This window comes from Notolepis coatsorum (genome assembly GCF_963971535.1).
Source record: "Notolepis coatsorum genome assembly, chromosome: 4".
Taxonomy (NCBI): Eukaryota; Metazoa; Chordata; class Actinopteri; order Aulopiformes; family Paralepididae; genus Notolepis; species Notolepis coatsorum.
Window position 1 is genome coordinate 30,774,122 of NC_140168.1, and position 27,441 is coordinate 30,801,562.

Consider the following 27,441-nt stretch of genomic DNA (forward strand, 5'->3'; position numbering starts at 1 on the left):
TATTCTTGTTTACCAGAGAGGAGATCCAGTACAAGAATCTAGTTCGTTGGTTGACTTTTCTTATTACATTGGATGCCATATTGTCACAGGAAAGATTTGCCTCTAGGATGGAACCCAGGTAGGTAATATCATCTTTCCTTGTGACAATATTGTCACCCACTGTAACTGAGAAGCCGTCGGTCTTGCTGAGTTTGTTATTTGAACCGAAGAGAATGGACTCTGTTTTGCCCAGGTGTAATGATAGTTTGTACATACAGATAGACAGTACTGCTACATCTAGACATGTATGATGTACCAGATCTACAAATACAGTACTGTTTGTGATGCAAAAAAGAGTCTGAAAAAATAGTATATACATTTGAGGGGGAAGAAACTGTACATTGGAGGAGGTTGGGTAACATGAATTTTGGGGCCACATACTGAAATAATGCTGGTGGAACCACAGCCATAGTTATCTGTGTTTGTTTGTGTGTGTGAGTTTGTGTGATGGTAGACCCAGAATCATGGATTATGCATTTATGATATATACCTATCCATTACATGCAGTGCCCTCAAAAACGTGTAACTCGATTTCAAAGTATATGCAGCATGCACATAATATATATATATATATATATATATATATATATATATATATATATATATATATATATATATATATATATATATATAATTATATATATATATATATACCTTTATTGTGAAGGTAGGTTTCCACCGGAAGTGTGCTGTGTCCCTGGCTCCACGCTGCTCAGGAAGCTACAGTACAGCGCGTCTCCCCAACAACAAGATTTACTGAGTCTGCACGAAAAGGTAATAAACGACCATTTACATTCTGTTGTGAATCATTATTAATAAATTCATTGATTGATAAATCACGTCTAAGGTGTTCTCGAAGTAACAGTACGTTTTCAAATCTACTTTAGAATAGCTAACATTAGCAACTGTCCTCTTACCTTTTAGCGTAAAACCAGAAGCTAGCTGACGTTACTTTCCAGTAAGTTAGCGTCACACACGCAAATGCTACCAAACATGGACCGCGTTCGGTTGTTATTTGGCTTCTTTAGCTTATAGCTCTGTGGACCAAACGTTAGTATCACTTGAACTAGGGTTCGGTAACGAGATATCTGAAGTGGCAAGTTGGAAGTCCGCTCATTAACTAAACCCCAGGTAACTAAAACAAGCCGAGTTAGCTAACATTAGCTCCGACGTTACCAAGGACTTAAAACACAACGTTAGGTCAGTCTCATAACTAACTAATGACTTTACTATTCAATTGTGGTGGCTAGTATCCGACCATAAAGTTCGTGTAATCGGCTAGCTAGCTCATGTTGATGTTTTTTGTTTTAATAAGTGATTATGTTTGCTAACATTAAACAGATAGTAAAAAGATGAAGAAGCAAGACGCGGAAGAGACGGTGGTCACCCACCAGGGGGTCACCGATGCACCAGCCGCCGCCGCCCTGGAGGAGATGGAGGGAACTGCAGCGGCGGGGAGAGACGGTGACAGCAGCAGCATCAGCCCGAAGGAGTCTCAACCAGAGACGCCACAGACCAACACACCTCCAACTAGCGATGCGGTGGGGAAACAAGGTAAAGGTTGCGTTGTTGTAGTTGCAGTCTTCTTCTTCCAAGGGGGTTGCATGCATTGACTCTTTACAAGAGAGCCACGTTGATCGGATATGTTATACACTTTGTAGGTTTGACTCATCTAGAGCGCATTCGTCCCGGAGCCGTTTTTATACTGGTTTCTGTGGAAAGATGAAGGGTTCATTATTATATTATTAAGGATGCTGTGAGTGGTATTTTCTTGTTTTCAATTAGTGTTGAATAGCTCTACATTTCACAACAGCCATCTTGGTCAGTAACATGGGTCGCTAGTACTCTGCAGTAAACACAACATACATTTTCTGGTATCCCATCCCACTTTATCCATCAGGGGAGGGGACTCTGTATATTTTTAAGAACTTATTTCAAGAACTCTTGCCATTTTACTTGATTCAAGTTATTTTTTTTATTTTTTTTTAATACATGTAGACCACTTGTTTTAACACAAATACCACTTACAGCACTTTTAAATAATATGACACTGGTCTGACCCATCTCACAACTTGGAAAAGTCTGGGTATTTTCTTCTGTGTAAAGTGAAGCTGGAGAATTGCTGGAACAAGACTCCCTATTGCTACAAGCGTTTCATAGCAATGTGGAAGTGTATGTTGGGCTATTGGTAGGAAACAGGAGATGGGCAACGTTTATTGTCACAGTTGCAGGAGATCTATCGATTCCCATAGACTCCTTAGTCCTTTCTGCAGTGAGCAATGATCATAAAGGATCTGCACTACAACTCGTACACCTACTGTGAATTGTACCTAAACTGCACCTCGTCCATTTATGCCTTGCACTATATAGTATTGTATATTAGTACACTGCACAGTATTGTATATTGTATGGTAACTACGTCTACGAACATTGTACATATGTCTAAACTGAACACTGTGACCTCTTTTTTTTTCTTCTAATTTTTACTATGTTTTTATTTCATACTTATCTTGTCATGCACAGTCTCTGGAGCGCAACAGTAAGAAGCATTTTGTACAAAAGTATTCTGTACTTCTGTATGACAACTATTAAAGAAACTTGAACTTGAACTTGAAATACTGGACAAAAGGCAGATACGGTTTGCCTGTGGAAATTGAGCATGATTAACACGTCTCTAAGGATTCCGACTCGGCTATGACATTTTAACCCATGCCGTGGGTGCAAAGAGTTTATAAGAAGTCTTAACAGACTCATCCATATTTAGACCTGACCTCTGATCGCCTCTGTTCCACTCCACCCAGTGCACTTTTAATGTTTTATGTGCTACTAGACACTCTCTTCTCACAGCTGCAGCCATACTGCAGTGTTTTCCATAGATTCATCTGTTGTGGATCGTTACAACTAACATGCAGACGGCCAGAGCAAACAGTCTTCCAAAATGTGGATAAAATCCATGAATGTGTTTTCCTCTTATATGGTAGGCAAAATGCACGCACAATCACGATTATTTTGATTGATGATTGAAATCACGATTATTAAACATGATTACTCATTGATTTGAGAACATCATATGACGACGACTGAATTCGTTTTACATTTCCTCTCGACCAAAGGCTGCCCTTCTGTCATCTTCTACAAGTGACCAAAGACGTTTCAAAATAACTAGAAACGCGATGTGCGACTCCCTGAACACGAGCTGTAAATGAGAGTAACATGGCATGCAGCACGATAATCGTTTTATCTATTTATTCATGATTTGTGGGAAGGGCAATTCCAGCGTTATGGATGTTACATTCAGAGAGAGCATTGGAAACTTAACTTAACATTGACAAGGCATCGATTTGAATTTGGAAGTATAATTTACACATTTTAGTTACACTTATTGAGATAAAGATGAGCCTGCAGTAAGAAATGTTTTGACCTTTTGGATTTTGAGATAGGTGACAAAATACACAGCGTTATGGATGTTACGGAATTGACAAGCTTTTCGGACTCACTGAACACATAATGAAAACTCTGTGAATATATTTTTCAAAGAATAACATGTTTACTATCACTTTGTAGGGAAGGGTTTGAGGTACCCAAAAAGCACATTCAGGAAAACCTGACATTTCCTCTCAAGGAATGAATCACAAAGTGCCGTTATGGATGTTACATTTTTGCGTTATGGATGTTACACACGTCTGAAATAGACAAAAAACACTATCAAAAATAGGGCTTTACCCACATGTGTTTGACTTCGGTGGACCATTTTGAGGGTCAAACCAGTCTGGATTCATGTTGTAGTCTGAAAAAATGCCAGGAAATGCTGAGAGTTGGTGAATATATATAGAACACAAATGTTCTAGAATGTTCGATTATGACATCATACTGTGACATCACATGTTCTAGAATGTTCTATTATGACATATTGTGACATCACAAAAACCACACAAATCTTAAATAGCTTCAAAATATCAGTCACTTCTGAAAATAAATTACAAAAAGTTTTTTGAAAATAGCTCTTTATTTGATTAACATAAAAAAGTGTTTTCTATACAGAGAACAGCAATATTAATATCGGTTAAATCAGAAAATGAGTTTTGGAGCAATTCCATGAAAATGGCAACCTCACCTGCTCACCATGAAAAAGAAAGTTGTAAAAAATCAAGTCCAAGGGCGGCTACGTGGCGTAGTGGGCAAGGCGCTCGCCACGAATGCGAGCCCAGCGCTCCACATTGCTTTCAGTTTAGCTGGTCGTTCATACTAATACACATTGGCCGTATTAGGGGGTGGGAAACTGATGGGTGGGGATCGGGCGTTGTGGACAGCGACTCCTACAGGTCGGTTGGTGCGCCTGCGCAGTAGAATAATGAAGTGTCGGGGGCAGCGTGAGCCTCCCACGCGTTACTCCTCGCCACTGAGAGATCGAGCTGCGCAGGTGAAAAGATGCGACTGCTTAGAGCTGCCGCGGTATTGATATTTTCCTTACCGCACGAATTTGCGCAATATTTCCTACCGCCGCGGTAATTACCGCACAGTGCGCACAAAAAGAAAAAAAGTTTGAATGCATTTTTTTTTTTTTTAGTAGTCTACCCTTATAGCCTGCCTCTAGTCTAATGGCGCTTTTCCACTGCATATTACCTACTCGACTCGACCCGCTTTAGGCACCTGGTACTTCGTTCCTTTTCCACTGCAGCCAGGTACTACTCCGTTTGGGGAATGGGGATGCAGGCGGGGCCGCCGCCGCTCGCTTGTGTACACTGAAAGCTCCGTGGGCATAGATGTCCGAGGGCTTGCAGCAAGCCAGAGTTTAACACAGTTTCAATCAATCAATCAATAACAACATTAACCAGACTCTCGTTGCGTCTATTCTGCCAAAGCTAACGTTACCTCTCATTGTGTATTCTACCAAGCAAACCCGGGTTTAACGTTGTTACCTCTCGTGTATATCGGCTGACTGTAGTATTAGGCTAATCACAACAACAAACTTAACACATCAGCGATCTTGTTGTGACACTAAACTCTCCGCTCGGTGGTAAATTGGGTTGATGTCGGTTTTGTTTCATCAATAAATAAGGCAGAATACACAGTGAATCCATTCTTTTTTGTTTATTGCACTTGGTTCTGTCGCAAACAAATCCTGAATTAAATGCATCCTTAGCGAGGCAGTAAAGATGGCGGCGCGGCGTGGCGTTCTGTTTTCGTTCAGAGGCTACAAAGTGTGACGCGTCGAGTAGGGGGTATCTGCAGAGCCGCAGAGCCAGGCTGGACCAATAGGGTCGCTTGGAACCGAGTAGGGTATATCTGCAGAGCCGCAAGCCAACTTTATTATTATGATAAAAAACAGCGGTGACGCGGTATTCTGCGGTGAGCGTGATGCAACAGCGATACCGCGGTAATGCGGTTATCGCGGCAGCTCTACGACTGCTGTTACCTCAAGTACCGGAGGGGACTTGTGCTATGTATGACTTAGTCCACATTGCAGCCGGCTTGTGGGAGGCAAGAAACAGCGTTCGTGACAGGGGATGGTTGAATTGGATGATACGAAATTGGGATGGGAGAAAATATAGAAAATGGGAGAAAAAGTGGATAAAAAAAAAAATCAAGTCCAATTCACTCTGCCTGGACTGGTTCAGAGAAATGGTATCTCCCTCTGTTATACATGTGAGGATTGAGGTGTTCACGAATCTGATCAAAACGGACCCAGGACTTGTCCTCTTTGGTTTAAGCCTCCATAAGGGACATGGTCATGTGGCGTTTCTGAACCCTCTGCTTGACTCCTTCTCTTATGGTCACTTCATTCCTGGGGCCTGTCTTGAAATGTCGTCCCTGGAATAATACTCGTTTGGTTTCATTTGGGGTTTCTGTGTTTTTTGGGGTGGGTTTCTTGTCACGATACTCGGCAAAACAATAACTAATACACATGTAGGCTGAGCAGACGCGAGGGGGAGATGGCCGACAGCAGCCGATTAGCAGTAGGCTAACGTGTACACTGCTCTGCCTAGACCAAATATGGAAATATGTTGGATTTTAATCAAACAAGGAGTCATAAAATACTTCTGATTTAAATCAAACAAAGGGGTCATAATCGGACTTAACAACACACATTTTTGATAGTGTTTTTTGTCTATTTCAGACGTGTAACATCCATAAGGCAAAAATGTAACATCCATAACGGCACTTTTTTGTGATTCATTCCTTGAGAGGAAATGCCAGGTTTTCCTGAATGTGCTTTTTGGGTACCTCAAACCCTTCCCTACAAAGTGATAGTAAACATGTTATTCTTTGAAAAAGATATTCACAGAGTTTTCATCATGTGTTCAGTGAGTCCGAAAAGCTTGTCAATTTCTGTAAACATCCATAACGCTATCTCAAAATCCAAAAGGTCAAAACATTTCTTATTGCAGGCTCAACTTTATCTCTAAGTGTAACTAAAATGTGTAAATTATACTTCAAACAAAGGGGTCATAATCGGACTTAACAACACACATTTGCAATGTAACATCCGTCACTTGCAATGTAACATCCATAACGGTAACATCCATAACACTGGTAAAGAATACAAAAAATAAGACCAGAATGACTAATTGTTGCTAATATGTCATCTTTATAAAAGTTAGCTTTGCTTAGGAGGTTTGGTTGACATTGCATTCCAGATGCATGTTTTATGACAACTTTTCCTGCTAAACGTTATGGATGTTACATTTGCTGTCCCATAAAGGGGCATTATAACAGCATGCTTCACCTGCCAATGGAAAGACACAAAGTACATAATTGATTCACATATTGATACAACAGCCCTTCATGACCAAAGGTGAGGTTAGAAAAATATCTGATTTTTTTTTGCCATTCAGAAAGTCATACAATTAGGTTAATCGAAAAACATCATTGTGTCTCCTCCTGTATTGTGAAAAACATGCATTCTCATAAATATTACGATCAAATCTATTTTGTACTTCAAAATATAGACCTTGATGATACATTTGAAATTGGTTTGGTTATGATCATGTTATTTAAAAATTTTTATGGTGAGGTTGACATTTGCATGGAATTGCAAGCCAAAATTGTATCTGAAATTGAAACTCGATTAATCACCCAGCCCCATGATATCGTCCTCTCACATGCTCTCTATAGTATCTCTCTTTCTCTTTCTCTCTTCCTCTCCTGGGCCTCACTGAAGTAGGTGCTCCTCCCCCTTGCTTGTTAACTTCTACACTCACCAGCTTAGCAGATGCACATATGGAGGGAGAGGAGACAACGAAGCGGTCGGTACCAGGCCTACTTAGCTACATCAAGTTAAAGCCACTAAATTGTTGTGGCGTGTCTTTTTTTTAAGTGCCAGTAGTCAAAGCCATTGAATTCATACTGAAACAAGTATCAGGTAATGGGTAAGAAATGCTGATATTCAAAACGTAATGAAAGAAGCGCATCCTGACTGCATACTAGGCAAGCTTTCGGAGGAGGGTGGCAATATCAGGTGGTTTTGTTACTTTCCCCCACAGAGAAATGGTGCAGTAGAGCCTGTTGATACTTTTTTATTGCCTCTGGGTTTTCTGACCAGATCTCTCACTGTAGGCTTTGCTTCACACTTGACCAGCTTCTATTTTTAAGCGTGATCGGTTGGTGGCTTTGAGAATCATTATGATCGGTGCCTCTGACGAGCTGAAATTGCGCCGTGATGTTGAGATTGTAAATATCGACGCCGAGCATTTCAAGCCTATCGAGAAGCCAAGATCTCAGCATGAGAGTTGCAGGGAAAGAGAGGACAAGAGGTAGCAGTTGCTAATAGGGGTGTAACGATGTGACCTCACAACGATTAAATTCGATTACGATTCTTCAGGCAACGATTCAATGCATCATGAAATCTCTTCATTTGACCACGATTCCATTTCTATCAGATAATCCCCCAAAAAAATGTGAATACACAAATGTGGCTGGGGGAACTGATTCACTCAGCATGAATGGACTATATAGGTCAATAAAAACAATACACACAAAAGAATAAACATAAAAAGTTTTTTTTTTTTTTTTTTTTTTATAGATTGATTTAGATTCTAATCGATGCAGTTGAATCGTCACATTAGAATCGATGCATTTCGATGCATCGTTACACCCATAGTGGCTAAGCATAGCTAATCAACTACAGTAAGCCAGTCAAGGCAACAGGGGAGAGTTTGACAACAATGTATATAATTGATACTAAAATGGACTGAAGCTGCACAAATATTGTATGCATGTGGCTTTATTATAGTATCGGTATTTATATTTAAAAAAGAAAAACATGTGCAGCTGTTTTCTTAATTTGTCTGCTCACACATGGTAACGACAGTGGTGGCAGAGCCTCCATTCCTGTGGGAAACACTGTAGAAGAAGATTACTTTATTGTCAATGTACACAAGGCAATTGAAATGCGTCTTTTTGCCTATCCCTCCTAGTTACACATACACACAGTCCCCCACACATATGCATTTAATCAGAGGTTAGTGCAGTGCCCCCTGGAGCAATTTTTTGGGTTCAGTGCCTTTCTCAAGGGCACTTAGGCAGAGATGGTGGGCACCGTAGGTATATGTAATGCCAGCCAGCCTTCAGTCACCAGCTCACAGCTGGAATACACCCTCCCAACCGTGGCAGGGATCGAACCGGCAACCTTTCGGTTACTGGCCGACCTCTTTACCTCTAGACCATCCAGCCTTCTGTATGTCACGTTGCTAACACTGATGGTATTTAACGTGAAGAGCGGTGCAAACAGGCTTACCGTCTGTTGTCATTGTACCACGTGCGTCTGTTCTGTGGAGCTTGTTGATCCGCTTCCTCCTCGTTGTAATCGGTAAGAAACGTCTCTCTTTGCTTTCATCCTATTTGACAATTAAAGCGTTTCTGCCCGTGGTTCCAGTGGCCCAGGCGTCCCGGGGTGGCGACATGGCCGAGGAGCTGAGCCGACAGCTGGAGGACATACTCAGCACCTACTGCCTGGAGGACATCTGCGATGACGCGGTCGCCCTGCCCAACGGCCAGTCGCACGTCGCCGAGCTCAACGGCCTGGCCGGCGAGAAGCAGCACGTCAAGCCGGTGGAGGCCAAGGTCAACGGAGGGGGCGGCGTGGTGGAGAAGGAGCCCAAGAAGACGCAGGAGAAGAAGAAAGTGAAGGGACTGGGTAAGCAAGGAGCGGCTCTGTCGCCAGGCTCGGTGTCGGGAGGACTTTTAAAGAAAAAGAGAACCTTTAACTACTATTTAACCAGGCAGGTCAATTAAGAACATTCTTATTTATAATGACGGCCTGGCGAGAAGACAAAAGGTCCCCTCGAAGGGTAACAGGGAAAGGGGACACCATTCTTTTAAATAAATAAATAAATAGAATAGAGCCAGATGGTACATACATCACAGAGGTAAGGGAAATAATTAAAACGCACATCAAACAAACAACCAAATAAAATGTCTGTCCATCTACATCTGTTTTTAATACATTTTCAAAGACTAGTTTCTTCATTGGACAGAGTTGACATTAGGTTCTAATAAAAAAAAAACAATCGAGAGTAATACCTTCCATACATTTTCTATCCATTTCGCGTATCGTGCAAGACATGCAACCACACTGTTGCTGGTCTGAGCTCCTCTCCAGTCGAGCTGCTGCAGGGTTTGAATCCAAAAAGACTGCCAAGTCCTCCGCCATTGTTATGTAACCTGTCGTGTCGTCTCTAGAGCCTAAAAGTGAAAGTGAAACTTAAACTACTCCGTACTGCGACTCCTATAAAATAGCTCTGCTGTCCACGCAGACACTTTCAGTTTATAATGTTGTCTTAAGTATTGATAACACACTTTTACACACAGTATTTTAATTAAGAGTATATTTGATGAACATGGGCACTGATGTGCGAAAATGAACTAAGTGGGTTTTATTTCTATAAAATAAATGTATGTACTTGGTGGATGCCTGGACACTGAGTCACACCGGTATCCCAGACACACCGGTATCCCAGACTACCACGGCAAGCCTAGTGTCCAGACCTCCTTTTGTGCTTTGTTTAATGCTGTGGCAACATAGATAAGAGAAAGGGCAGGCTATATTTCTAACTAAAATGGGGGGGGGGGGGTATTTTTCCATTGCCGACTTACTAAATAATAGACTATAACATTTTGTTGAAAATGTTGCCTATGAAACACCTTTGTAGCTACGACCAGCAGCTCTATAGGTCACACTTGTCAGTTGGGTCGGTCCACAGACTTTTCCCCACTCACTCTCTAGCGGCCACAGGTTTCGCCCCCAGGAGGCTAAAACTTGGCTTCGAGGTCAAGTGTGTGTTTTTGCCAATTTGCTAAAAGTGGCCTATCGTAAAAAAGGTTGCAGCTTTTTTGCGAATGTCCACTTGTTGAAGTTAGGATACTGGAGGGGGGAAAAAGCCTACTGATCAATATGTATCAGAGCCACAGATAATATAATTTGTGTATTTCTGCAGGGTATAAAAAAATCGTACAAAGTATTAAATTCATAATTTTCTATTTAAGGCCGTAAAAGGTATTCAAGGTTCAAGTCGTTGTTTTTTTTGCGAGGCTACCAGGAGCTCGTGTGTGGTGAGAGCTTGTAAATTGTCGCGTAAGTGCCGCAAGTGCAGCACACCCTTCGGTGTCACTATGTGTTTTATTTTTTTGCTTGTATTTGTCGTGAAATTGGTGTTAAATTTAGCTCTAAGTGGTATTAAAAAGGTCTTAAAGTCTTAAATGTAACTAGCTGAAACCTGCAGATACCCTGTTCTAATTCGGGTAGGTATTCTGGAGCTTTTGTGTAGCCCTACAATGTGTTGTTTTGTTGTTGTTGTTGTTCAGGCAAGGAGATCACCCTTCTGATGCAGACTCTGAACACCCTCAGCACTCCGGAAGAAAAGCTGGCAGGCCTCTGCAAGAAGTACGCTGAGCTGGTGAGTGTGAGTGTTTGTGACCAAGTCTTATGTTGTAAGAGGCTGTGGTTTACCCTCTCACTCCCATTCCTCTAATAATAATAACTATTTTATATAGCGCCTTTCAAGAGACCCAAGGTCGCTTTACATGGGGGGGGGGGATAACAAAGTAACAGACAGTGGACAGACACAACATATACATATAAAGTGAGAGATTAGGGGTTAAAGGCCAAGTTGAAGAGGTGGGTTTTGAGCAGTTTTTTGGTGTTAGCGTTGGTGTTTCACTGATCGTAATCGCCAGATAACCAAACCATGTATTTGAAGGTAGAATCTGTAATGTCGTCAAGTCTCTGGTCAAAAGATGACTGCACTGCACTTTGTTTATAGTTTTTGTTTCCGTCTGACGTGTGGATTTGATTTCAGTGAGTGTAGGGGGAGGGGTTGCTACTGCTGGCCACACCGCAGGCTCTGCCAAGAGAGGTCTGGAGAAATTCAGTCTGATGAGTTACTAAACATACTTTCAACCCACACATCGGAACCAAAACAAAAAAGTTAAAACAAGGTGTAATACAGAGTGGGGCTATTTGGCCTAGAGGTTGCCGTTTGGCATCATTACAGATTATACCTTTTAAGCTGCTCTACTTGATTCTTAGTGGCAACTTAAAAATTATATATAATATTTAAATAAACTAGGCCCGTCTTGGTTTGTGTTGAACTTGACTGTAGTCTTGACAACAGCACACGTGTGTGTACCTAAGTGTTGCAAGAAAAAACTCCTAGACCCAGGTGTTCAGTCATGTGGAGTTTCTTTGTTCTGTTGATGTGAGTTCTCTCAGGCCGGACAGCTGAGTAAGGTGTGGCTCTTATGGATGCGCCGGTGATGCACTGAGCTGCATGCTGCCTACACACGCCCTGATGCAATGCAGACTCATGTCCTGTGTCCTCTACGTGTGCTGCAGTCTGTGCTTGTTTTTAATTGTTTTATTGATTGACTGTCTTGTTGTTGTTTTTTTTTACATTTTTGTGTGCTGTATTTCTCTACATCTTGAGAGTTGAACTCAATGATTTTAGCGACCTAAATGAAGGTTGAATGAATGAGTGAATTTAAAAGAGAGTCCTGAAATAATCACAGGGCCGTGCACGTTGCATATTGGTGGTTGTAACCGATGCTCTGCCTGATTTAGGAAGCCGAGTCGCGTATTGGCACGACGTGTATGTTCTTGTCGGGCATGTGAGAGCGAGGGAGGGAGGGAGCGGTAGTGTGTACGGTTTGGCAACGTGTCAGAGCTGCCAGCCGTGGCCTATTTCAGCTGACTGAGTCTGGAAGAGGCTGATGGATGGAGCAGGGCCCGTGGAGACTGCAGTTGCAGCATTTCTAATGGCTGGAGGTGAAACTGCAGCCCAGAGAGAGCTAGTAACATACTGAGAGGACACTGATGCTATCTACAGCTAGTAGCCTACAGGGAGAGGACACTGATACCATCTACAGCTAGTAGCCTACAGAGAGAGGACATTGATGCTATCTACAGCTAGTAGCCTACAGGGAGAGGACACTGATATTATCTACAGCTAGTAGCCTACAGGGAGAGGACATTGATGCTATCTACAGCTAGTAGCCTACAGGGAGAGGACACTGATATACCATATACAGCTAGTAGCATACAGAGAGAGGACACTGATATTATCTAAAGCTAGTAGCATACAGAGACAGGACACTGGTTCTGTACAGCTAGTAGCCTACAAAGAGAGAGGACACTGTCTCCGTCTACAGCTAGTAGCAATATATTTTTCTAATTACCTGAGTAAATATTTTGACAGCTGATCTGGTTATAATAAGATGTTCTGATATTCTAATCTAAACTGACCCTGTGTGTGCATGCCTGTTTGGGCCCTTCTAAGGTTTCTCTCCTCCCCTTCGCCTGTGGTGCTTTTTCCTATTGCTATGTTTTTAGTGAGTTTTTCCTTTAGTGTTGCCTATTTGGATTTTATGGTGGATTTATTTTGTTCTTGATTTATTGTGATGTTTCTTCTTGACTTGTTTAAAGAAGACTTGTCCAGCCCATGGGGACATTACCTTGTGACCTCGGGCTTTACAAAGAAAATGTTATTTGATTTGTGTGTCGTCAGCTGGAGGAGCAGCGTAACTCCCAGAAGCAGATGCGATTGCTGCAGAAGAAGCAGAGTCAGCTGGTCCAGGAGAAGGACCACCTGAGGAACGAGCACAGCAAGGCCATCCTGGCCCGCAGCAAGCTGGAGAGCCTGTGCCGAGAGCTCCAGAGACACAACCGCACGCTCAAGGTACGCATGGAGAGACATGAGGGAACACATGATGTTATTGTTGCTGTTGCTTTTCAGGCTAGCTACTGTTATCTCGTTTTTTCAAAGTCAAGAGCTGGATCAGGAGAAGCAGAACCTGGGTTTAATTATTTTTTATTTTATCTTAGTTTATTTATATATATAACTATTTTTAATTGTCTTATATATATATATATATATTTTTTTTAATTGATCTTTTCCCCCCATTTTCCTCCGATTTTCTCCCATCCCAATGTTAGTCGTATGCCAAGTCCCAATCCCCTTCCTGGTCGCTGCGCACTTACCCCCCACAGTCAGATAATCTGGGAGAGTGGAGGCTATCACGTGCTTCCTCCGACACACGTCCAGCCAATCAACCGCTTCTTTTCACCTGGCAGAGCGGATCCTCCCTGAGAGGGCGTAGCGTGTGGAAGGATCACACTATCCCACTCAGGTCCTATCCGCGCTTAGCAGGCGCCCCGACCGAACTGTCGCTGTTTACAACGACCCGGACCCACCCCGCCAGCTTCTGCCACCCTCTAATACAGCCAATTGTATTAGTGTCAACGGCCAGCCAAGCTGGTGACAACCCCGGAGCTGTGAGCTGGATTCGAACAGGCGAATCCAGCTCACAGCTCCGGGGTTGGTGACGAATGCAATCTCCGCTACGCCACCTAACCGCCCCTGTCTTATACATTTTTTTAATGTATTTTATCTCCCTATGTTTTCCTCCCCCCTGCGTGGTGGGCACACCCTCGCTTTACCCACAGGCTCTGACAAGTGCATGTTGTATCATGCACTCATACTCTCATACACCTACACGCATCCAGGCATATTACTCCGACATTTGAAGGACCGCAATGTAAATGAGCTGTAAGCTTTCTTGCGTTTTTATCCTTTTGATAATGGTGGACCTCTATGTATACTAGGGGTGGACGGTATACGGTATAAACGGTATGAATTTTGACTATACCTTATAACCGGTAGAGCAGCTCTAAAATAGCAATGACGTCATGTAACCACAGTGACTATTTCACTCGCATTTGCCCCTAAAAATAGATAGAATTAGTCATAGATAATAGATATGTGCAAACTGGAAAAAGTTATTTAGGAGGCTTCGCGCAGTGGGCGTGTCAACACGCAATTGTCATTTCATAATAAACACATATCACCACGGCGCACAGCAAGTTTCAATTTCAGTTCTTGGCATTTTTAACCAGTGGAGAAAGGTAAGAGATTTCCCTATCGTTTTTCTTATATGAATTATTCTACGTTAATAAAACATACCTGGTAGGGATGCCCCGATCACGTTTTTTGCCACCGATCACCGATCGTCGTGAGCCATATCGGCCGATACCGATCCGATACCGATTGTTTTTGATTAAAAAGAAATTAAAAATTATTTTAAACGTGAATAGTTGACTGGGTAATTTTGTTTAAACAGTAACGATAGCTAGATAGCTAACGTTAGCTCAGGTCGAATGCACTACAGACTCGAGCAGGGGAGCCTCCTCTCAGTCCTCAGTGTTTACAAACTCTACACGGGGGCGGGCGGAGCTAGGGAGGAGGAGCAGCGGCAGTTTGCAGGTCCTGTGTGTCTGAGACAGACAGCGAGTGAGACCTTCGCTTGATCGGTTTCCGCGATCGGCGAATATGACTCATTATCGGAATTCACAGATTGCATATTTATACTGAGTATCGGCCGATAACCATCGGTGGCCGATCGATCGGGGCATCCCTAATACCTGGTGATCAACTACAGTTTGCTGTGAACATTATGATATGTGTGTAGTGTTCTGATAACGACGGCTGGGCAGCCGGAGCTGGATGCTGGATTTTGCAAGAAGCATGCAGCCGCAGAGTGGGGCCGCTGTGCCTGCACAGTGCAATACTCCAATTCAGCCATTGGCAATTCAGCAGTTGGGTTGGGGGCGCTGTTGAGCGGGCCTGTAACCGGACCTGAAAGCGCCCCTGCTCTGCTGCTCTGCAGTTGCATACTATTGGGATTCGTTGGGAGCAGCACGGAGTCTCGACTCGGGACTTATTTTATTTGGAATATAATGACTGTATACGCAAAAGTAGCCTAGTTTTAAGTTAAAATATTATAAATCTACATGCCTTGAGGATGTCATTCTTTATCCTGCCTATCGGGCAAAAAAAGATTATTCTAACGGAAACACTGATACCGTGATATATACCGTTACCGTCTATGCTTCAAATTATACCGTGATATAAATTTTAGACCATACCGTCCACCCCTAATGTATACATGTTCATTATCAATAAAGATCTCCCATCTATATCTACCCTCACCCATATCTGTTACTGGTTGTTTAGGATTTAAATGCAGGTACAAAAAGATGTCTAAGCTCTCCAGATATGATCCAGAGATTTTATGGGTGGTATTAACACTCCCTGCGGCAAACAAAGTACCGGTATGCGTCATCCAATTTCAATCAAAGGAGAAATGGATGTGTTACTAAAATCCTCATTAGTGTTAATTTGGTGTTCACTTGGCTCTCGTATTAAGCAATATTGCCAGTTCTACAGTTGGCCGTCAATCGACCGTGAGATGCTAATTGTCTGCGCGCACACACGCGCATATGTTGTGAAACCTTGTGAAAGAACAAGACATGTAACTGCTTGTGATAAATCACATTGCTACAATCATATCTGTAACTCTGTAATATACTATAATAATATACTATCTGCTTTTGTCTGGATAATATGTCTGATGGGACAGGAGATCATCTTTTGAGGAATTTGTCTCAGTCTCACTATTCACACCATCACTGCGACTCGCCTTAAAGGAAAACTCCAACATTTTGGGAAATTAGCTTATTTAACATCTTCCCTGGAGTTAGACAAGAAGATGCATACCTTTTTTGTCTCTGTGCGTGCATTTAGCTTTGGGAACAGTCGCTCCGTTGGCGTAGCTTAGCTTCATCACTGGAAGTGAGGGAGGACAGTAGCCTGACGTTCCCTACAGGTTTGTTGATATTCTCATTCCTTCAAAGGATCCGAACCGATTGAAGTTTATGGATACCATGACTTAGGGCTGGGCGATATAACGATAACGATAAATATCGTAATATATTTTAATAATCGATATCGAATATCGAAATAATTTTTTTTTTTTTTTTTTTTTTTTTTTATACCTGCAACAGGGCAGTTTTAAAACCAGAGACAGTGGACAGACTTGTCTTTCTTGCCTGCAACTTAAAGTAATGGCTTTGCTTGTCCAAATGACAATACTGACCAAATTCAGATTTCTTTTTCTCTTGTCCATTTATTTTGTTTGCTTTCTAATTTAAAATACATTGAAACCGTCTGTACACAGTAGGCTATGTGTGCTAGCAGAACTAGACTCCAGTCACGAGTCACAGTGCACATGTGCGGTGGTTTGTCCACCAAAAAAGCGCCAAAAGATCGAAAATAAACTAGCAGAGCCAGAACTGTTCAACTCCTCTGGAGCCACAGCCAGCAGAGAAGCCGGTTTACTTTAGCTTTTAAACCAGCTGCAGCCTGAGAACTGGAGTGTGAGGGGATGTAACACTAAAGATGGCGGCAATGACAAAGAATTGCTGCAAAATAAACATACATATGTTGTTAATTTTTATTTAATTTTTCTATACTTTAACAATTTAACAATTCGATAATTATCGATATCGAGAAATAAAAAAAAATTATCATATCGTTATCGCGATATGATTTTTTTCCATATCGCCCAGCCCGACTTAAAATCCTCTTACCTTGACGATTAAAAGCCTCCCCAATTTAGAAAACAGTAATCCAATGGCTGGTATTGATAATATAATACTAACTGCTGCACGCTCGGAGCTAACCGGAGCTAACACAGAACAGGATGGTAAAGCAAATATAATGACTTCCTTTCTGGGGTTTTCAAAATAAAAGTGCAATGTTTATAGCAGCGGAAAATGTTTATTTTGTACATTATCTAACGTTAACACGAACCTAAACTAACTTTAGGTTAGTTGTAACGTTAGTTTAGGTTCGTGTTAACGTTAGATAATGTACAAAATAAACGTTTTCCGCTAAACTAGACGCTATGACTGATCATGCGCGGATGAACGGAGGGGGGGCCGGGGGTCGTTTATAATTCCGTGATCGTCGTTAAATGCTTTATGTAGTATGGGTGATATATTGATGAGAGCAGTTTGCATGGATAATAATAAACAAACAGGCTGAAAGTAACGTCAGCGTCCTCTTACCGTTGGGCGATGAGACTGGAGCAAAAAGATCCCACTTATCTGGCGGCCATCGAGTCGATCCATTTCCGGTTTGTATTAGGGGTGCACCGATGTATCGGTCGGGTATCGGTATCGGCTAGGGATGCTCGATATTGGCTTTTTTACCGATACCGATATTCCGATATTGTCCAACTCTTAATTTCGATACCGATATCAACCGATACCGATATATGCAGGGTTTCCCCCCCAAAAAAACTGAATAATTTCAGGTAATTAATAATTTCACTGGATGCATTCAAAAGGCTTTCTAAATGTAAGCATTATCTGTGCAAAATATGATAATTAAAAAAGAAAAAATTAACATTACATATCTCTTGTTGTTGAATTAAACCAACATGCATACTTTTGACAATAAATAAAATAAGAATTGGTTCTTACTTGCTTGCCTGAGTAAATAAAGGTTAAATAAATGTAAAAAAAAAAAAAATTCGATACAGATATTTTCCGATATCACATTTTACTGCCGATATCGGCCGATAATATCGGTCGACCGATAATATCGGACATCCCTAGTATCGGCCGATAAGTGCCTTGTTGACTGCAATCGGCCGATAAGCTCGAATGTGCCGATGGCAGTAGCCGATAAATATCCATCAATTTGTGTCGCGTCAAAAGGCAAACCGCGTCGCGACCTGCACAACGCCGCCCCCGGCCCCCGTTCTTTCAACCTAAAAGTGCACTTTCTTCAACCTCGAAGTAAACAAATCGCAGAACGGTAGCCAGTTAGTAGGTATCAACGTGAGCTCCCGGGACGGTAGCTAGTTAGCTAGCACCATCCAGGCATCAACGTGAGCTCCCGGGACGGTAGCTAGTTAGCTAGCACCATCCAGGCATCAACGTGAGCTCCCGGGACGGTAGCTAGTTAGCTAGCACCATCCAGGCATCAACGTGAGCTCCCGGGACGGTAGCTAGTTAGCTAGCACCATCCAGGCATCGACGTGAGCTCCCGGGACGGTAGCTAGTTAGCTAGCACCATCCAGGCATCGACGTGAGCTCCCGGGACGGTAGCTAGTTAGCTAGCACCATCCAGGCATCGACGTGAGCTCCCGGGACGGTAGCTAGTTAGCTAGCACCATCCAGGCATCGACGTGAGCTCCCGGGACGGTAGCTAGTTAGCTAGCACCATCCAGGCATCGACGTGAGCTCCCGGGACGGTAGCTAGTTAGCTAGCACCATCCAGGCATCGACGTGAGCTCCCGGGACGGTAGCTAGTTAGCTAGCACCATCCAGGCATCAACGTGAGCTCCCGGGACGGTAGCTAGTTGGCTAGCACCATCCAGGCATCAACGTGAGCTCCCGGGACGGTAGCTAGTTAGCTAGCACCATCCAGGCATCGACGTGAGCTCCCGGGACGGTAGCTTGTTAGCTAGCACCATCCAGGCATCGACGTGAGCTCCCGGGACGGTAGCTAGTTAGCTAGCACCATCCAGGCATCGACGTGAGCTCCCGGGACGGTAGCTTGTTAGCTAGCACCATCCAGGCATCGACGTGAGCTCCCGGGACGGTAGCTAGTTAGCTAGCACCATCCAGGCATCGACGTGAGCTCCCGGGACGGTAGCTAGTTAGCTAGCACCATCCAGGCATCGACGTGAGCTCCCGGGACGGTAGCTAGTTAGCTAGCACCATCCAGGCATCGACGTGAGCTCCCGGGATGGTAGCTAGTTAGCTAGCACCATCCAGGCATCGATGTGAGCTCCCGGGACGGTAGCTAGTTAGCTAGCACCATCCAGGCATCGACGTGAGCTCCCGGGACGGTAGCTAGTTAGCTAGCACCATCCAGGCATCAACGTGAGCTCCCGGGACGGTAGCTAGTTAGCTAGCACCATCCAGGCATCAACGTGAGCTCCCGGGACGGTAGCTAGTTAGTTAATAACGTTATATAGTTAGTGTTACACGTTCAATATAACATCAGCATATTATTTACCCGAACACAGCAAGTAAGCAAGGCATTACTCCGTTCATAGCTCAGTTCCATTCCGTTGCTCATTCCGTACCCAACTACCCATTCTGCAATCTGTTCATAAAGTTTTCAACCAGACAAATGTATAGAAAGGCTTTGTTTTATTATAACATTTGTTGCAGTAAAATCATTATGTCTCATTTGGTCATGCTGTGGAGCGCTGGTCGGCGGGCCGGGCAGCTAACGTTAAGTTTGTTGTGCTCTCGAGTCGCAAGCAGATCAATGGCGGCATGCCCGAAAGTAGAAAATGAATAAACGCTTGCCGATTGGTGGTAAGAACAGCAGGAGGTGGGTGCTAGCGGTGTGGCGTAATTGGCCGAATCGACTGTCAATCAAAATGGTTCTATTGCATTGGCTGAGAGCTCTGGTTGAGAGAATAGTATCCATCTGCAGGCCGCCAGACGATACTGGGAGAGGAATAGTGCTACATGGCATGGTGGAATTAATACCATAAACATATTTCTTGATGTTTCCTTTTTTTTAAGTAAGTAAAGAGGCCTACAAATACAAACATACACATACAAATATACAGTAGTTTCATTAAAAAAATTTAAATAAAAAAAAATTACAAATACTTATTTTTTGCCACAAGTATCGGTATCGGCCGATTGTGTTAGTTGAACAATCGGTATCGGTGGCCAATTTTCATATCGCATCCCTAGTTTGTATAATAATAATAATACACGCCCAAATCATGTCAATTATTGAGTTATGGCAGCGATCCATATCCACGGTGTGTGGCTAGAGTCCCGCAACAATATGCGAGTGCCGGACGCATTTCGGAGACGCACCAAGGTCGACTCGGCCATTTCCGGTTTTGCAACTCGCCGATCATCCACCAGGGGGCAGTATTGAAGCGTTGCAGAGTTGTGCCGAGTCCCACTGCATCAGACCAGGCTCCGTGAGGGAAATATGAATAACATGGCGAAAATATGAAATATGATCTCAATAACGTCGTGGATTGGCAGAATTAGCATGAACTTGAAACACGTCGTACAACGGTATTGGCGCACGATGTGTTAAAGGTCAGACGACACAACGCAAAGCGCTAACGTCTAGGACCCGTTGTTTCACGCTCTCCCTCTCCCCTCGCAGGAGGACGGCATTCAGAGAGCGCGGGTGGAGGAGGAAAAGAGGAAGGAGGTGACGTCCCACTTCCAGGTGACTCTGAACGACATCCAGGCGCAGATGGAGCAGCACAACGAGAGGAACGCCAGCCTGCGGCAGGAGAACACTGAACTGGCTGAGAAGCTCAAGAAGCTTATCGAGCAGTACGAGCTACGGGAAGAGGTGTGATGTCTGTCTGTCTGTCTGTGTGGTATCTGCGGGGGTATTAAATTCATAATTCTCAATTTAAGGCCATAAAACTCTTCTAATGCTGGTAACTGGGTCATGGGCAACGGCAGGAGTATGCCTAGCATGCGTCATGTCTTCTGGTGTGGGAGGAAGCCAGAGTACTCTAAGGAAAGCCACACAAATGCAGGAGAACACTGCAAACCCCCCTGCTGGGTTCTCACCCGGGTCCATCTTGCTGTGAGGCAACAGTGCTGACCAGTGCATTAGTTGGCAAGCATTAGAGAAAGCATTTGCTATTAAACGGATCAACTACCAAATGTTTGCTAACACTAGGTAGGGTTAATCAAATTTAGTCTTTGATTCAGATCATTGGTAGCTAATGTTACCACAAATGACTTCCTAAAAACCTTGCATTGTGCGGTAGATTTGGAGGACTGATGACATCATAACATGGGGCCAGCCATACTTAATACAATACCCTATTCAGAATTCACGTATTGTCTATGTTTGATTGGTGCATGTTTGTGTCTTGAATCAGTCTCTCTGCTCTGTTTGGCTCTTTCTCTCTGAACATTCCTGTAAGTTATTGTTTGTCTTTGGTATTGCACCATCTCTCTCGTTGATGATATGTTTAATATATTCCTGTATATCCACCTCTCTCTCTCCTTGTCCGGCTCCCAGCACATAGACAAGGTGTTCAAGCACAAGGACCTCCAGCAGCAGCTTCTGGACGCCAAGCTTCACCAGGGACAGGAGCTGCTCAAGGAGTGTGAGGAGCGCCACCACAGAGAGAAGGAGTTTGTGAGTCCCCCCCACTAAACACACAGAATAAAAGACTCTTAAATCATCCCCATAAACACGTAGAATAAAAGACTTAAATCATCCCCATAAACACATAGAATAAAATACTCTTAAATCATCCCCATAAACACGTAGAATAAAATACTCTTAAATCATCCCCATAAACACGTAGAATAAAATACTCTTAAATCATCCCCATAAACACATCCCCATAAAATACATTTAAAGGTCCCCTATTTTTAACTTTTTGGGCAATTTTACACAATTCCTGTGAGTATGGAACACATCTAAGTTTTTTCAATAAAATTCATTGTTTTGTATTTTTAATCAAGTACTTTGGTGCCTGAAGGTCTCTGCTGTCGAAACCGCTTCCGCATTATTTCCACTTGCTGCTCATAATTTCAACGTATCACAGTTGATTGTGGGAGGGCGGTGGCAGATCAGAATTCTTACACGTCACAGATCCGAGTAAATTCAGAATGGCTTGGTTCAGTGGGGGAGGTTCTTGTCTCTGCTGTACTGAAGAAACGGGACTGGGTAGAGATTTCACATCTAGTCGTTGTTGGTACAACCCCACATTGCTAGAAAACAATGCAAACCACTGGAAAAGGCCATTTATAAAATAGGGGACCTTTTTTAAATCATCCCCATAAACCCACAGAATAAAAGTCTCTTAAATCATTCCCATAAACGTGAGACTAAGAGCCTGTGCTAAGCTCACAATCTCGCTTTCTGTCCCTCCATCCTTCCCTACCTCCTTTCCTTTTCTCTCCTTCCCTACCTCCTTTCTGTCCCTCCCTCCTTCCCTACCTCCTTTCCCTTTCTCTCCTTCCCTACCTCCTTTCTCTCCCTCCCTGCTTCCCTACCTCCTTTCCCTTTCTCTCTCCCTCCTTCCCTACCGCCTTTCTCTCCCTCCCTCCTTTCTCTTTCTCTCCCGCCCTCCTTCCCTACCTCCTTTCTCTTTCTCTCCATCCCTCCTTCCCTACCTCCTTTCTCTTTCTCCCTCCCTCTAGTTGCTGAAAGAAGCAGTGGAGTCTCAGCGGATGTGTGAGCTGATGAAGCAGCAGGAGGTCCACCTGAAACAGCAGGTCTGTCTGCCTGGAACCTTCACTGATGATGAGACTGAACTCTTCAGACCACATTAGTCTGTTTAGCAGGATATGAAAGGGTGGATGATGGATGAGAGACGGGAGAGCTTGTATACTGTTGGGGTCGGAATTCGCGCGTACCGCCCACAAGCCATGGAAAGGTTTTCAAAAACTAGACTTCTGTGGTTCCACGTCTAAAGGATTCGATTACTGAAACCGACCAACTGCATGGAATATTACAGCCCGTGTCCTCAAAATCCTTAATGGCTCTTTTTCCCGCTCCCTCTTAGCTGTCGTTATACACTGAGAAGTTTGAGGAGTTCCAGACCACTTTATCCAAGAGCAACGAGGTGTTCACTACCTTCAAACAGGAGATGGAGAAGGTGAGGAAGATGTGATGTGTTTATTGTTGTCTGCAAAGTTGCTTGTATGTAACGTTTGACTGTTGGGTTCGCCAGCTAGTCGTGAGAGGCTCTCGGGTGGCTGCTCTCACTGGGACGAGAGTCGAGCAGTTGGCAAGGTATTGTTCAGTGGTGTGGAGGAGACGCTTTCTGTGCCCTTGAAACGGATACTGTATATTACAGACCCTTTTTAAAGTCAACGTCCTCTTTTAGGCAAAACTCTGGCTCTGCGTCCAAAATATGTGCACATCTTTTGAGTTGAAAAGTTAAAACACAAAATAGGCACATGTTTTAGTGCTTCCTCCACAGCTCTCATTCTGTATTGGGAGCTGGGCCAGGGTATTTGGTGTTTAATGCCCCTGCATACCTGGTTAGACTATTGCACTACACTGTCTTTCCATAGGACAACCTCCAGGGACATTCAGGATGAAAGCATTTAACTTGATCTAGTCTGGCTGATGATATGGGCCGGTCGCCAGTCTCACATTGGCATACTATTACCGAGTTTCCTTCCACCCAATTCTTTGTCTCCCTTCCTCTCTCTCTACGTGTTGCCGTTTATTTAAAAAAAATCATAAAATCTATGCGCAACGACAAGCTAGCAAGCTACATGCTTATGATGGAAGCCTGCTTGGTTCATTCATTGGATTGTTTTTAAATATATTAAAAGAATGGCACAGCGCTAACATGGAGTGAGGTCTGGCTAGGTGTCATTCAGACCCTCCCTGGAGACCCCTGGCCGTATGCTACAACTTGCTCGTCAGCCAAGGACATATGTAACCCACTGGTTACATATGTTGTCATTTTTCGGCCTATTTATGAATCGTTTTCAAATAAACGCTAGATTATCGATAGTATATGTGTACTTATACACGCTATAGAGGCGGGCTCAAAAATCGATTATCTCGTTTCCTAATCAGGAATCACCGCGCACACACACACACGCATAGGGCAAAAGCTTATATCTCTTTGAAAATAGCTCTGATTATCCTAAGACTGGTAAAATAAATTCCTTACCTGAGATCAGATGTTATCCAAAAAGATTATTCCAATTCCTGATCGCCATTCCAAATATTGATCACGCTTATTGATTAGTGTTGGTACTGTAAATACATAAGCCACGCTGTTCTGATGGCCGGCGATCACTTGGTCTCTTCAGTTGGCTTGACGGAAAAGTAAAATGAGCAAACTTACCACTCTCCCTGCAAACTGACCACTCCCGCTGCATCAGTCTAAAGCAGGGGTCCGGAACCTATGGCTCTTCTGGTGACAGCATATGGCTCCCAGAAATGTTTGAGTAAAAAAAAAAAAATTTAATACTTGTGATATTTCTTAATAATACTGTCATTTTAAAGTAAACAGAAATTAGTTTTGAAGATACAGCTAATAGTATCTGTAGCTGAAGATATAGCGAGCAGAGCTGGCGAGGGACAAGTGGACAGAAATTAAAAATCTTCAACCTGAAGACCAGCTGATTCTTAAAACTTGGAACGAGCTTCCTGTGACATACCACACAATGCAGCGTGAGTATTGCCGTATTGACCATGTTTGGCTCTACATATGCATGTGGGCAGTCATTCTCGCATATGAGGAACATTAAGACCAACCTACGCTCACGTTTAACTGATGGAAGCCTCAACGCCTGCATGAAGCTCAACCTCACCACGTATGAACCAGATTACAAGGCCATCAGCAAAACCATGCAGCACCAGAAGTCGCATTAAAAGTAAGACATATTTAATTTATTATACGTTAAAAATACTATATGGCTCTCAATGAAATCTATTTAGAAATATTTGGCTTTTATGGCTCTCCCAGTCAAAAAGGTTCCTGACCCCTGGTCTAAAGTAATGGGGTGCAGTTACACAGGGAGAGACGATAGGGGGCGGTATCTTCCCAATTGAGCTCAGAGAGACTGCAGCACTAACCCGAGGCTCGATTGATGAAATATGAATTCAAATCGCCAATAAATAAAAAAAACGGCAAACAAACGCTATATAGCGTCGGGGGCATTCAAAGGTCGGCATGAACTAATGATAAAAAGCGTCCGTGGCACTCAATGTGTTAATACCCGACTGTATTTACAATGTGTCTTGTCCCTTGCCTGTTTGCAATACTGGACATAATTAAATACTTAGTGTATGTGTGTCTCTTTTAGATGACAAAGAAGATCAAGAAGCTTGAGAAGGAGACGACCATGTATCGCACCAGATGGGAGAGCAGCAACAAGGCTCTTCTGGAGATGGCTGAGGAGGTGAGCTGTCTTCTTAGTGTCTGGATGTGAGCAAAGGGCTTCAGAACTATGTGTGAGAACTAGCCAGCAGGCTCAGATGTCTGTCGGTGTTCTTCTTGTTTATGTATGTTTACTGTATTGTTTTTTTTGGAGTTCTTATTTATATGCTGTAATAGGAATTGCCCAGTTTGGGACATGCTAATAGACTTCACTTGACTTGCTGTGTGTGTATGTACCCGCCGTCATTTAGTTTGATTGTTGTTCTGTGTGCTTTGTGTAGAAAACCTTGCGGGACCGTGAGTTTGAGGGGCTCCAGGTGAAAGTCCAGAGGCTAGAGAAGTTGTCCCGGGCGCTGCAGATCGAACGCAACGAGCTCAGTAAGAAGGTCCAGAGCCTCAGCAGTAAGGACGACGGCGGCCCTGCAGCGCCCACCGCTGACCCAAGGGCCGAGGTGCTCTCTCTACCCCCCACAGACTCCCCACAAGAGCCCAGCCCAGACCCCGACAGCCCCCCTTCCCCGGACCCCACACCCTGCTCCCACTCCTGCCACTGTGGCCCAGAGTTGGACACTGAAAGCTCAGTAGGAGAGGCCTGCGCTCAGCCCCTCGCCACCCAGGATTGAGGCAAATGCTGCTCACGGTCTCCTCCTCCTCCCCTCTCCCCACCAACCAACCAACCAGCCTGCAAGCAAGCCACCACTACTCTGCTGGATGACGTTGATCCTAAGCACTGATCCAGTATCAGTTCCAGTTTGAGATGTTGCAGAGAAATTAGTAAACGTCTGATCCCCAATCGGTGGTAGGGTTAACTTGCGTCTTTCCTGATTCCTCTGTGGGGTTCATGCTAACGATGGGAAGATTGTGCCTTCTAGAGGGTTCCTGTCCTGCAATCTGTCTTCTGTTCTGCTCCACGTTCCTTTTTGACACCTACACAATATTGAAGATTTAAGCAAGAGTATCGATGCTGCTTGAGATGGTAAAAGCTAATGTTATTGGAGGCGCAATATATATTTTCTGTATTCTGTCTGTCTCTGGGATTTTTGTGTGAATTTTTTTTGGTGTGAGATTAAAGGTTTATGGTTTTGATGCATAGAGTTTGCAGTATTACGATGGCCATGTTAAGTACTAGCACATTCTGTTTCCCATTTCCTCTTCTAAAAATCTCATCACGTAATGATTTTCTCCAGTTAATATAATAGTTTATAACTACATAAAGCATGCTAGCAGAGGATCTAATTTGGGGGGTGATTGTAGAAATAGTTTTTCCATTCTGATTTTCAAACCGCACAGATGTCGATAGAACAGATCTACAGGGGCGGTCAGGTGGCGTAACGGAGATTGCGTTCGTCACCAAACCCCGGAGCGGCTGAATTCGCCTGTTCGAATCCAGCTCACAGCTCCGGGGTTGTCACCAGCTTGGCTGGCCGTTCACACTAATACAATTGGCAGTATTAGAGGGTGGGAGAAGCTGGCGGGGTGGGTCCAGGTCGTTGTAAACAGCGACTCCTACAGTTCGATCGGGGCGCCTGCTAAGCGCGGATAGGACCTGAGTGGGATAGTGTGATCCTTCCACACGCTACGCCCTCTCAATGAGAATCCGCACTGCCAGGTGAAATGAAGCGGTTGATTGGCTGGACGTGTGTCGGAGGAAGCACGTGGTACTACGTGGTAGCCTCCACTCTCCCAGACCGACTGTGGGGGGTAAGTGCGCAGCGACCAGGAAGGGGATTGGGAATTGGCATAACGACTAACATTGGGATGGGAGAAAATCGGAGGAAAATGAAGGGGGAAAAAGATAAATAAAAAAAATAACAGATCTACAAACTGCTCGTGTTCATTCTAGAAGATTTAGCGCCGTTCGTTAAATTAATTATTGCACCTCTTTAGTTGCACAGCGCTTCTGATTTCCGTGGACCATATTTATTGTGATATATTATGTTTATTTTAACACTTGTGTATCTTTACAAAACACCACTATCAATATAAACAGTCTTTTTAATTTTCCTCCATAATCAAGATGGTTCACAAAGCTACTGTTTTTTTTGGACCAACTTTAGCATTCCCGACTAGTCTCATGTTCGGTTGCTCGTGTTTAATTTCTTTTTTTTTTCTTTTTTTTTGCTGGCTTCACTCATAACCACTTTTCCACTTCACCGACTTCTTTGTGATTTCAGGCCCATCAAC

General features: G+C 43.5%; 1 protein-coding gene across 3 annotated transcripts; it reads left to right on the top strand.

The window, feature by feature from the left end:
* The first annotated feature begins 741 nt into the window (after positions 1-741).
* Positions 742-27,356, top strand: txlna (taxilin alpha). 3 transcript variants are annotated; one of them, XM_084313383.1, is made up of 11 exons: positions 742-813; positions 1,381-1,593; positions 8,894-9,175; positions 10,843-10,940; positions 13,041-13,211; positions 20,535-20,729; positions 21,417-21,536; positions 22,550-22,624; positions 22,915-23,007; positions 25,184-25,279; positions 25,539-27,356. In XM_084313383.1, the coding sequence occupies exons 2-11, from the start codon at positions 1,392-1,394 to the stop codon at positions 25,878-25,880; spliced, it is 1,674 nt and encodes a 557-aa protein (XP_084169509.1). In that variant the 5' UTR covers positions 742-813; positions 1,381-1,391; the 3' UTR covers positions 25,881-27,356. The 3 variants fall into 3 exon arrangements, with proteins under 3 accessions (XP_084169509.1, XP_084169510.1, XP_084169511.1); XM_084313384.1 differs by having other exon boundaries at positions 10,843-10,934; XM_084313385.1 differs by having other exon boundaries at positions 8,915-9,175.
* Positions 27,357-27,441: the final 85 nt, after the last annotated feature.